This window comes from Xiphias gladius, chromosome 11 (genome assembly GCF_016859285.1).
Source record: "Xiphias gladius isolate SHS-SW01 ecotype Sanya breed wild chromosome 11, ASM1685928v1, whole genome shotgun sequence".
NCBI classification, from domain to species: Eukaryota; Metazoa; Chordata; class Actinopteri; order Istiophoriformes; family Xiphiidae; genus Xiphias; species Xiphias gladius.
Genome location: NC_053410.1, coordinates 19,222,739 through 19,234,408, shown reverse-complemented (window position 1 = coordinate 19,234,408; position 11,670 = coordinate 19,222,739). Strand labels below are relative to the sequence as shown.

Sequence of the window (11,670 nt, the reverse complement as noted above, 5' to 3'; positions counted from 1 at the left end):
GCATGGCAGTGTTTTCCATTACATTATTATTTTCCCCTGGAATGGGGTAGAATGGATCTCTAAAATAGCATTTATGCAGCACTGGAACTCCATTAAAATCAATATCAACTAAATGTTTACAAGAGTAGCAGCAGGTGCTCTTGGTGGTGTGGTCCTGTCTTCCTCTCCTGGAGAAACACTTGTGCTCTCAGAGTCAGAGGAAATCCTCGTCAAACATCCCTCTCCATGCACAACAGATTTTACTTAAATGATTTATGTGCAGCACAGAGTAATGGGTTTAATATGTTCTAATCCTGAAGCTATAATATGTCACCTAGGGTATATATGTTAATGTTAATTTTCTACTCTGTTTAGACGATTTTTCTCACTTCATTAGAAATTTGCAGTGCAGTTTGAAGCAAAACAAACAAACAGAAAGACACTTCTTTATGTGGTAAACACAGAAAGGTCCACCCCAGCGATACCTTTTGTAGCTTTTATCAGTGTTGTAGTGTTTCAATTTACTTTCACAAACACGTTACAAACTATTTATTCTGCCTACTATACCGTTCTGTTTACCTTAATGTGGTTTGAGTGGAGATTGAGGCTGCATGGGGCTGCTTTATCTTAAATGGAGACAAGTTAAATGCTGAAGTTTATGGGCTACACCTACTGTGGTGCACCCATTTATCTTTTTTATGGGCTATAGACAGCTAAAATAGCAGGAGGTAAAATTTGAATAGATAGTTTCAAGCATTTGTAATAGTGATCCAGTAATATAATACTTGCTTAGTGTAAAAATGTGAGTTGTATTGTATTAAATCATACAGTGTTCTTTCCAATTGGTCCGGCCTCTGCAGATAGCATAGCAGAGTGAACAATAAGTACTGAACCCTATATCTTATAAAAGTAATACTAATAGGACTATAATAATAATAATAATAATTACAACAACAACAACAACAACAACAACAACAATAATAATAATAATAATAATAATCATAATAATAATCATAATAATAATAATAATAATAATAATAATAATAATTATTATTATTATTATTATTATTATGTGTATATTTTTGTATGCCTACCACATTACGATACTATTTCAAGCTGATACTGTATTTGCTTGGCTAGAGAGCGTCGAACTCCATCTCCCAGAGTGCACAGCGACAGGACACACTCGTCTCCCATTGGGCGAGCTCTCCAAGCAGCGGAGGCAGACATGAAGCAGTGGTGAGAGCCCGGCGGAGAGCTGCGGAGCTGAAATGAAGCGCACACCCGGAGCGGCTCACACCGTGCAGCTCCGTGCGGCTAGAGGAAGAGGCTCCGCGCCGCTAAAGCTGAAGGCTGCTCCGGCTGAATGAAGGGCTCCGTCCATGCGGAGGCTAGCGCTCATTCTGCTGCCCTGTGCTGTCGCCTTCCTGGTGCACTTGTGGTTGGCACAACGACCCTCCTCCACCCCGCTGGACAACAGCACACACTCGGGTACTTTTTTTGTTTTTCTTTAGCCTTAACCCCGGGATTCACCTCCACAAAGCCTCGCAACTTTTTTCACACCCGAGCGAACGGCTGGCTAACTTTGCTTCTACCGCACCGGTGTGTCTGTGGTGGTTGTTAGTTTGTGTCAGGTAGTTAATGCTTGTTCGCTTGGCTGTTTGTTCGCGCTAGAGAGCGTGTGTCCGTCCGTCCGTCCGTCCGTGTGTGTGTGTGTGTGTGTGTGTGTGTGTTTATTAGTGGTAAATAATGTGAATGTAAGAGTTCAGTAGTGTTGGGCGTTGCTGGGACAGTCTAACGCCTGGAAACAGTGAGACCGAAGCGGGCTGAGCGTCTCTGCCCTGTTAGAGTGCGACTACCGGGCGCTGTGCTGCCTTCAGATTGGATTATCACTTAGTGTCAGGGCTACACTGGAGGGTGAATCCGCTTTTTTCAGTCAGAGGAGTACAGTTTAACCACCTTTCGATACGCGAAGACATTAGTGTACATGGGGTGAATTCATAGGATGCATCACAGTAAGTCAGTGCAAACTACATCAGAGGAAAACTGCTTGCAGGATCAGGAATGGCAAGCAAAAATTTAAGCATGACTCTAAATGTGATTTTTTTTTTAAATTTATTTTTTATTATTGTTACCATCTCTGGTTGTTGCCGTGTCATTGTCACCAACTGCGGGTCATATTTTACCCCGTGCTTACATGTAACAGCTCATCACCGTTTACTGCTGCGGCCTTCTGTCAGAAAACGTGAGTATTTCAGCAGGGTTCCTGTGTTTGATACAGATGGAGCACTACCTTTCTATGAAGTTTTGGTGGGAGTGCTGTCAGCCCGACACCATTATGAACTGCGACAAGCGATAAGGGAGACCTGGCTGGGCTACCTCCGAGATCACCCCCACTTCCAGCACAGGTCTGTAAGGGTGGATCTCCAACTTCACTACTTGACCCCCCCCCCCAGGTCAGATTCATATAGTGGAAATAAAGACTTCGGATTACTGACCGTCCCATCCACCCTTTTTCTTAATCTTCATCTGACAGGTGGCCAGTACTGTTCTCTCTTTCATTCAGTCCATTCCTTCTCATTCAGCGATGTAAGCACCGATAAGGTGCGATGGCCTTTAAGCAACCCTCAGTAACCATGGCAACGGAGGGTGGATAGATGGACAAGCTTTAGAAATCTTGTTGCCTAATATTGCACAAAAAAAACCCCAAGATGAATGCAACACATTAATGTTTGTGCTCATTTTCAGGGTGGGTGTGAATTTCATCGTGGGCAATCATGGGTGTCCCATTCCGGAGGAGGACAGAGAGGATCCGTACTCCTGCTCCATCCTGAACTTCACCGAGCCAGGTACCAAAAAAATAAAAAACAAAAAAAACAGCCAGTGGGCATATGTAGCTTTAATACAGAGAGACGTTCTGTGTGCAGTCTGTTGCTTGCGTGTGCAGTTGTTAATAGTGGAGCTGAGGCAGAATAGTGGGAGACGAGTTGAAAGAATTAGAAGAATGCATCTTCAGAAAAGAAGTGAAACACTTTTATTCATGTTCACCCACAGCTCAAGGACACTGTTCTCTTCCTTTCCATACCCAAGGCCAAAGCAGAGAAATGCCTCACAGTCAAAGCAGCTGCCGCAGTCGTACCTAGGACTGTGCAGTAACACTTGAAAAAGTAAAGCTATATGAAGCACTGAGACACAGTGTATGAAATAATTGAACCGACCTACTGTCAGATTGAACGTCTGCAGTAAATAGTTGTGTCTCTCACCCTCCCAGAGCCAGTCCAATTCAGCTGTTTCACCACTTTTCCCAGTCGGTTCAGTGTTTGCTGCCTTCATGAAAACATAATCACTGCTCATCAGAACAGGCGATGGCCTTTAGGGTCACGGTAATGTTTATTTCTCCAGCCCATTCTCTGCTCCCCAGCGTGTTAATGGTTGTGAGCGTTGATGTGATTCGCTTCAGAATGGGAGGCAGGCGGGCGGCTCTGGTGCGAGATTCTCAGTGTGATTGGAAAGAGAAACGGACAATGGCTGCTTTTAAACACAGCTGGGTACCTGACCCAGGATTCAGATCAAAGCACGCGTTAAGCGGACAATTAATTGTTGCTGAAATATGTTTGTTTGTGCTGCTTTCATCACAGGGATTTTTTTGGGGGGATTACAATACAGTGAATGCTAATTGGCATATCAGACTTTGTTTCAGTAATCCTGCTCCTAACACAAGGTGCTGGTGCTTTGTATTGGTGAGACAGAGTCAAAGTCTTAATGATATTCAAAGACGCTGAGACTTGAGGGCTGTGATATAAAGGCTTTTTTTCCCCTACAGTGTTTGATTGATTGGTTTGCTGACATGTTGTGACTAGAGCTGAGATTTTAATAAACAATTAATCATGCAAGTCCTTTTTTTTTTTTTTTTCAAGCAAAAATACTAGAAATTCACTGGTTCCAGCTTTTCAAATGTGAATATGTGCTGTTTTTTGTTGTTAGTCTTCTATGGTAGTAAATTGAATATGTTGGGGGTTTGGACTGTTGCAATAAAAAAGCTATTTGAATCTGGGAAGATTCGATTGGCATTTTTCATTATTTCTGACATTTTGTTGACCCAGTCAATCGAGAAAAAAACCTGATAATATGAAATGTGATCAATATAAAATTATTATTTTTATTATTTGATGCTTAATACTGGAAAGTATTAAATAACACTAAATTTGCTGCTAATAATTTATGATTTATGCCAAGTTTCATTCATTTTTCCTGTGAATAAACTAGCATGGCCAGTGCCAAGACAAGTACTGTTGTTGTTTGTTTTGACAAGCTGGCACAAACTAAGAATTTATATTTAGTCTGCATGGGCATATTAAATACTATATCCTCACGCACTGGTAAAATCCTGCAGCTCAATTCCATCCTTTCAGTGTGAGAATCATTTGGTTTGATGAACAGCTGCTCTCTCTTTGTCTGTGATTCCTTGCCCCTAATTGTCTTTTATTTTGGAAAAGGCAGCAGAACTTGTGTTGAACGTATATAAAGTAAAAAGCCTGCTTCCCTTTAACGGCCTTGATCTTTTCATTGATCCCCTGGGTAATAAACTGCTCTTTTGTAATTAAGAAACCACACTCATGAGCAGAAGCTCGCTTTGAAGACATCAGTCCCAAGAACCAGCTCCTCAAAGTGCTGATGGTGTAGCTTTACCAAAGTCTGCCTTCTTCTCTGAATACTCTCCCTCTCCCCGAATTACTCGGTCCTCATCACTGAAAAGAGACTGTCAGCATGTTGGAAACGTAATTAATTACACCTGTGCTTGTGCAGTAACTGGCCGCCATCCCTCTTCCCCAGTGACGGGGCAGGATGCAGAGATAGAGATCGTGACTGTTTCTGACCCCTCTGTGCTCGCCCCGTCCGACGTGTCGGCCATCGCCCTGGATTTCAAGGTCCTCCACCCGGTGGTGATCACCAGGCTGGGGGTGTTTCCCAGTGGGACTCGACCCGAGCTTCAGAGCAACATAACGGTTAAGCTTCTCCAGCTGGACCAGGAGGTAACAGGGCCTTGACCTCTGAGCATAATATATCCAGTATGCTGTTTTTCTGTGCAGCCAGCTAGATGCACAGCCTGGGGGCAGCCTGGTGCTGCTACTGTTTACTGAAACCCTTGTTGGATTACTGCCATCGAGACAGCAGTCTGCAGTGTAGTATTCAGTCTAGATGTAGAGAAGTAAATTTGCACAGAGGTAAGTATAAAAAATAAAAAAAAGTATTGTTTATTTGTGAATTCTTTATGTGTAAAAACGTCTTTTAGGAGGCTGTGGTTACTGCTCGCTTCAGTGCCATCAGCCCAGGGACCATGGTGAACTGGGTGTGGTACAAACCAGTGGAGCAGTTCATCTTGCCTAAGGTCAGTTTTTCACAAGTCACATGTGTCGTCCTTTTAATGATTTGGATTTTTCATAGTTAGCTGTTGTATTTTATTTTGTTAAAGCTGTATTTACATGGAGCAGTTCTTCCAGATAAAATTCCTCTGAAATCATAAACCGAACGGAGCTGACTAAAACAACTGTCTCAGAAGCGATATCTCAGTATTTCCTGTCATTAGTGCCAGATTACCATGCATAGTTCTTTCCAGGAAGCGTCCTATGAAATAATTTCCCAATAAAATGCTAATTTCAATTTCAAATATAAATATAATGTATAATTGCGTTTAAATATAATGCAACCCCAGAATAACACAGAGGACATGACGTTGGTGTCCTCAGTGGCAGCTGCAGCCCTGCATATAATGTCACCGGTGATGGACAGAACAACACCATCCTACATGTGCAACGAATTAAATGTCTGTTTTTCATCCAGGGTTTTGAGGGGACACTGGTTTGGGAGAGTCCGGACTCTTCTGGTCTCACAACAGTCAACTCCTCCTCTGTCCTGCTCAACAATGGAGGAGGTGTCCTCAAGATCTCCTCTGTACGTGCTCACAAGTGGTGTAAAAATAAACGTACAGTATAAAGAACATTATCTCAAGTTTTGAAGTGAAGAAAAATTGAAGGGTTAAAAAAACCAAACTTTTTTCCTGGCTATTTTCTCGGATTTGCAGATCACAGAGGGCATATTGCCTCACAGAAGTGCTCTTGGATTCCCTGGTTTGGCTGGAGGGTTCACATTTACCATCTACGGTTGGTCCAGGACAGAATTAATGCGGAGCTTTTTATGAAGACAGTTTAATCAAAATCACTCTATGAGCCAACTGTTGTAAAAAGAGTCCTTATGTAAAAATATCAAAAACATTGTTCACTCTGGCAGGTTAGTAGATTAGCTCCTTTTTCGCCTCAAAATAGAAATAACCTGTTTTTTGTTTTTTTTTGTCCACCCCCCTTGTCTGCCCTGTTGTGTTACATTATTGATTTTACCTCCTGCATGTGTTTGTCTTTGAGTTTATCTGAGAATAGATTTGTAACCACTTTGGTTAAGAGAAAATTAAATTGACCATTCACTATCTCTGAAAACAGAACTAATGATTCATTCTGTAAAGTGTTAGTTTTATCACATTGTTTTGCCAGCCAGTGATTTAAGTTAACATCCCTCAAAAGTGCCTTGATTTATTCATACTTTGCTTTAATCAAAAGTTAGATGTGACTTGTTTTTAAAATCTCATTTTGCACCAAAAGACCATTTTCTCTAATTCATTCTGTTGTTTTTCTGCATTTCTTTGCCATTGCCCCCATCATGTACCCGGTTGTGCTCACCCCCCACCACCTGTGTGTCAGATGGAGACGGTCTGTCGGGGCTCCTGCGGGGCCGCCCAGCCAGGATGGAGCACCATGCCTCCAGGCTGAGGCAGGAGGACGCTGCCTTGCAGCAGGAGAGCCTGAGGCACGGCGACATGGTGTTCGTCGATGTCGTAGACACCTACAGGAACGTGCCTTCCAAACTGCTTCAGTTCTATAAATGGTATGCCAAGTGCTAATGACTCGATTCTTTGTCTCCAAATTGCCCGGGCCCTCTGAGGAAATCAGCAACCTGAAATGGAAGTGTGTCGTCACCTCAAAATGTCTCATTGTTAGAATCACGATTACAATCACTCAGTCAGGGAAGAAGTACAGCTGTGAGTCATCAGGTAGCAAAATATACAGAGTGGTCGTAATCGCTGACTTGGCAGGGGGTTTTATTTAGTGGCGAAACCTCTTGCCCTTCACTCTGAATTGTATTTGAAGTAAATCCACTCTTGGATATTGCAAAATATCAGACGTGGGCTTTAATTAAAGTTGCAAATTCCCTCTCTGGCAGGTCTGTGGGAAACGCTGACTTTAATCTGCTGCTGAAGACAGATGATGATTGTTACATTGACGTGGACTCAGTATTAATGAAGATTGACCACAAGGGTCTAAAGCGCAGCAATTTCTGGTGGGGGAAGTAAGTAGTACTATATGGTGTCCGATCCTGTTAACAACGTATATTTTGCTTGCGATTTTAGCCCACTTGTGTTTGTAGCGTAACCTCAGTGCACTGTTGGTTGAACTTTAGATGAAAGAAACAGTCAAGATGATGAAGTGTCAGGTGAAAGGGAGATGGGATGTGATGATAACACCTCTGCTGTCCTGACCTAGTTTCAGGCAGAGCTGGGCAGTGGATCGCATTGGGAAGTGGCAGGAGCTGGAGTATGCGAGTCCAGCCTACCCGGCGTTTGCCTGTGGCTCAGGCTATGTGGTCTCTCGTGACCTGGTCCAGTGGCTCGCCAGTAATGCAGAGAAGCTGAAGGCCTACCAGGTGGCGTACCAAACACCGAGCTACTGTGGGGAAACAGTGGGTTAGATAATCGTGAAAATAGTGTGAGCAATCTGTCCTGGACGTCTCGTTACAGGGAGAAGATGTGAGCATGGGGATATGGATGGCAGCAGTTGGACCACAGAAATATCAGGTAAAAGAGGGAAAAAGCTGCTCGAGTGCCAGCTCCAACGAAGCATCATGATTAAAAATGATTTGGTTTGGTTTATTGACAAAATTCAAATGCAATAATAAAAGACAACTTATCAGACGTTGTCAGGGATAGAACAATTGAGTCCAGATTAATAGGACCGTAGAAAGAACTACTAAAAACAAAAATCATGCACACTATCGATCATTTGTACCCACTTTATTAGCAATGTTTCAGTCCTCATAGCTTCATTAGGTAAAATCCAGCGATACACCATGTAGTTCAGTTACATCGTATCAAAGGTGCATGTTAGCATTTTAACCGGAGCAAGACCTGCGCCAGTGACTGAAAACCAGATGAGTCTGCATGTTAACGCAGTCGCTGTCCTTCCCCCTTCTGCTGTTGACAGGACCCCGGCTGGCTGTGTGAGAAAGAGTGCTACCTGGACATGCTGTCGTCGCCCCAACACACAGCTGAGGAGCTGCACATCCTCTGGGACAGGAAGAGGGCCTGTGGAGACCCCTGCGGTTGTCCCTGGGGCCACTAAATCTGGCTCGCACCACACTTGCCACTGGCACTGTGGGTAAAATGCACTCAACAGCGGTTGTCAGTTCAGTGTCTGTGGTTCCCTTAAAAGCCCAAACTGAGCCGTTTCAGAGTTTTATCAATGTTATTTTATGATATAAACACTGAGATTTTTGAAAATGTGTGATTTTCTGTTGGAAATTATCTTAAACAACTTTGGGATTCAAATGCAGGTTCTCCATATTAAAAAAAAAAAAAAAAAATCCAACAATCAACCATTTGCAGCTTGAGAATACATTAAAAACACATGTAGCTGTAGCATACTATTAGTATTTGCATCATGAAATCAGTTACTAAATTTGAAAATGTCTTCAGTGGAACGGACAAAATGTGGAAAAAGACTTTGGGTTTAAAGATGTTTTAGTAATCTGGTAACTGACGGGGGTGGACAAGAACCATGTGCAATACCAGCATGTGATGGTCATGGTGTACGAGACATCGCTGTAATACTTGAGTACTTTGTAATATTATAATTACTTGTACTCTGATATCTCAGACTTAAACCTTTTGCTTTAAAAGGGATACTTGATGTTATTTTTAAGATGACTGCTTTACATTGCTATATTTTGCAAATTATTGTCTTAAGCTTTTCATCCTCCTCACTATTTGTAGATTTATGACAAGCGTTCTCACAAACACACACAGTTTGTACTGTATCTGTCCTTGTGCAAATAGTGATATGGCCTTACTGTACTTGTTAGGCGTCCTGCTGTACGTATGTTAACACAGATTTTAATCAGTGTATTTGCGACACAAACTTTTGGGACTTGACGAAGCAGTCGGAGTGACAGTGAAATAGACTCACTAATTTAACACTGGTTTTACGAAACCCTCCTCACAGGTAATAAAGAACACTTAAGAGAGATTAATTAATTGGTTGGTGTTTATTTTGGGGACGATGCAGACGGTAAACTGCTCCTGATTCCATGTTGGGTACATGTTGAGCCTGAAGCTCTGTTTTAGCCGTTGGTGCTGCTCGGTCGTCAGCAGAGACACACAGTCAGCGAACAGACTCTGCTCGTGCTGTTATAGAAGTCCGTTTTTTCAACTTAAAAAAAGGAATAAGAAAAAATCACTTTGATCTCTGTCGGTGATCGTTTTCCTCAGACAGAGAGTCGCACACTGCGGGAATGATGACCAGGAAAACCTGTGGAGTGCTCTTGCCCCAAATTGATCAGTGGCTTCGTGTCCACCGGTGGGACTGAACACATCCAGCCATCAGCTTGTACACACACACACTTTTAAAATGTTGACATGAAGCAAATGTGGTAAGATTTTGGATGAGCCCTCTGAGCATATGCTTTTAGTTGCTGCAGTGATTTGTTTATTGAAGTGTAGCCATGTGATTGATGCTGTGTAACTAGAATTAGATTAACTCGCTGTATATTTTTGTAAATAATGAAAGATGATGCCGAATATTTTACTAATGGAGGATAATACAAATTGTTTATTTAGGCCTGTCATGTCTGCCAAGAAATCTACTCCTGCAATTAACCTGACATTGGAGCACACATTCCTCCTCTCCCTCCCCTTCTTATCCTTTCGCCAGCTCTCTTTCAGTGAGCTGCTTGATAACAAAGTCACATCCGCATCTGTTCCACTCTTCTACATAGATAAGAGGAGCGTTTTTCACCCCATCAGCCTTTCTCACTGATTTGGCTCGAAGCCCTTCATTGTGAGCTGAGAGAGGCATGGAAATAACACGCAGAGGAAAAAAACGCTCTCTTCTCATTTCTGCTCTAGTGCTTCTTTAGAAGATGAAGTTATTGGATTTGTCTAAACTGTGATTAATGCTGTGGGGATATTGTCACTCACTGATGTAAAATGTAATTATTAGCATTTTTTTTTTTAATTTCTTTTTTTATTTCCAAATCTGCCTCCTTTTATTCAAGCCCTGTTCTCTCATACATAACCATCCAACCAGGTGAACAGATCACCTGGATCTACCTCTGTCATCATAACAAATTTGAGACAAATTGCACCATGTTTACCTGCAAATTGCAGTTTTATGGTATATTATGGGTTTTCTCAGGCTGTTCACCCTATTTAAAAAAAAAAAAAAAAAAAAGATTTATCTCCTGGCAATACACACTTTAAAATAAGATTCAGATTGTTTATATACTGTAGAGACTGTTTTGCTGACAACTGCTTCATATTTGGAGGAAAAAAGGCTCGCGTGTTGGCAGAAGTAAGAATTAGATGGTGTGAAATAAAGTATCACGAGGGAACACTACACAAGAATTCCTTTGTTCTCTAACAGATCGATATTTGTGAACATGAAGTCGCTCCAACAGCAAGATGCATAAAGACTGAAGAAGCAGAACAGTAAAAATACTGCCAACAGAACAAGGCATAATGAAAATATCTCAGCTCATCTTCCTGGCCCAGAATATCTGATTCATCCATATGTTTGATATAAATAGACCCCACACGTTTCGAATCGTCTCTGCCCTTAAGCGTGTGTAATCTTTTCCAAGCGACAGCAAGAGTACAATTCCCCGAACCACTGACTTATTTCCACTCTATTAATATTTTGCCAAGAAAATGCAATCATCCATTTAGCCTGTGACAAGCGCTGCTCTGAGAAAATGGAAGGAAGTTGGTCGCTCCATTTAATTGTATTTATAAAAGCCATTTCATCTAGAGTCTCACCTCTTCCCAAAACTCATCTTCTTGCTCTGCAGATTGAATACAGGACTGTGTTGACATTACAAACTTGAGCCTTATTGTTTTGATGTTGAGTTTTTTGAGTCTTTTTTTTTTTGTCTGATGTACAACCACTAGCTAACTATTCCAGCTATTTGTCCATTACTTTGAACTATTTGAACTCTTTATCCATTACTTTTAGCTAGCTAATTTCCAAATCTTTGCATGCTTGCTAACTATTCTGCACTCTGAAACATGTGGTGACAACTTACTCAGGATGGGCAGCTGCTTATTGTAAATATACTAAAGATCAGCATCAGATCAATTTGTTATCCTGTTTAGCTGGGGTTTTTTTTTTTTTTAAAAATTGAATCACGATTTCTGTGTTTTAGTTGAGTTAGCTGATTCCATGTACCACCTTGCAACTGCAGAGGTACATCCTAGGGTACTTGGTCTTAAACCATTCGGAATAAAAAAATAACTAGTTAAGCAGCATGCCACTTTATAGATTATATGCCACTAATGAGGGCATGTGTAATACCTATATTTTAGGGCACCGT

The 11,670-nt window shown here is 41.7% G+C and overlaps 1 protein-coding gene across 2 annotated transcripts; it reads left to right on the top strand.

Moving 5' to 3' along the window:
• Window positions 1-1,175: 1,175 nt before the first annotated feature.
• Window positions 1,176-9,020, top strand: b3galnt2 (beta-1,3-N-acetylgalactosaminyltransferase 2). Of its 2 annotated transcripts, none has more exons than XM_040140047.1 (12): window positions 1,176-1,470; window positions 2,261-2,387; window positions 2,728-2,828; window positions 4,786-5,012; window positions 5,273-5,368; window positions 5,821-5,931; window positions 6,062-6,140; window positions 6,732-6,915; window positions 7,252-7,377; window positions 7,572-7,731; window positions 7,826-7,882; window positions 8,289-9,020. In XM_040140047.1, exons 1-12 carry the CDS (start codon window positions 1,362-1,364, stop codon window positions 8,424-8,426), a joined length of 1,515 nt encoding a protein of 504 aa, XP_039995981.1. In that variant the 5' UTR covers window positions 1,176-1,361; the 3' UTR covers window positions 8,427-9,020. The 2 variants fall into 2 exon arrangements, with proteins under 2 accessions (XP_039995981.1, XP_039995982.1); XM_040140048.1 differs by having other exon boundaries at window positions 1,177-1,470; window positions 4,813-5,012.
• The last annotated feature ends 2,650 nt before the right edge of the window (window positions 9,021-11,670 follow it).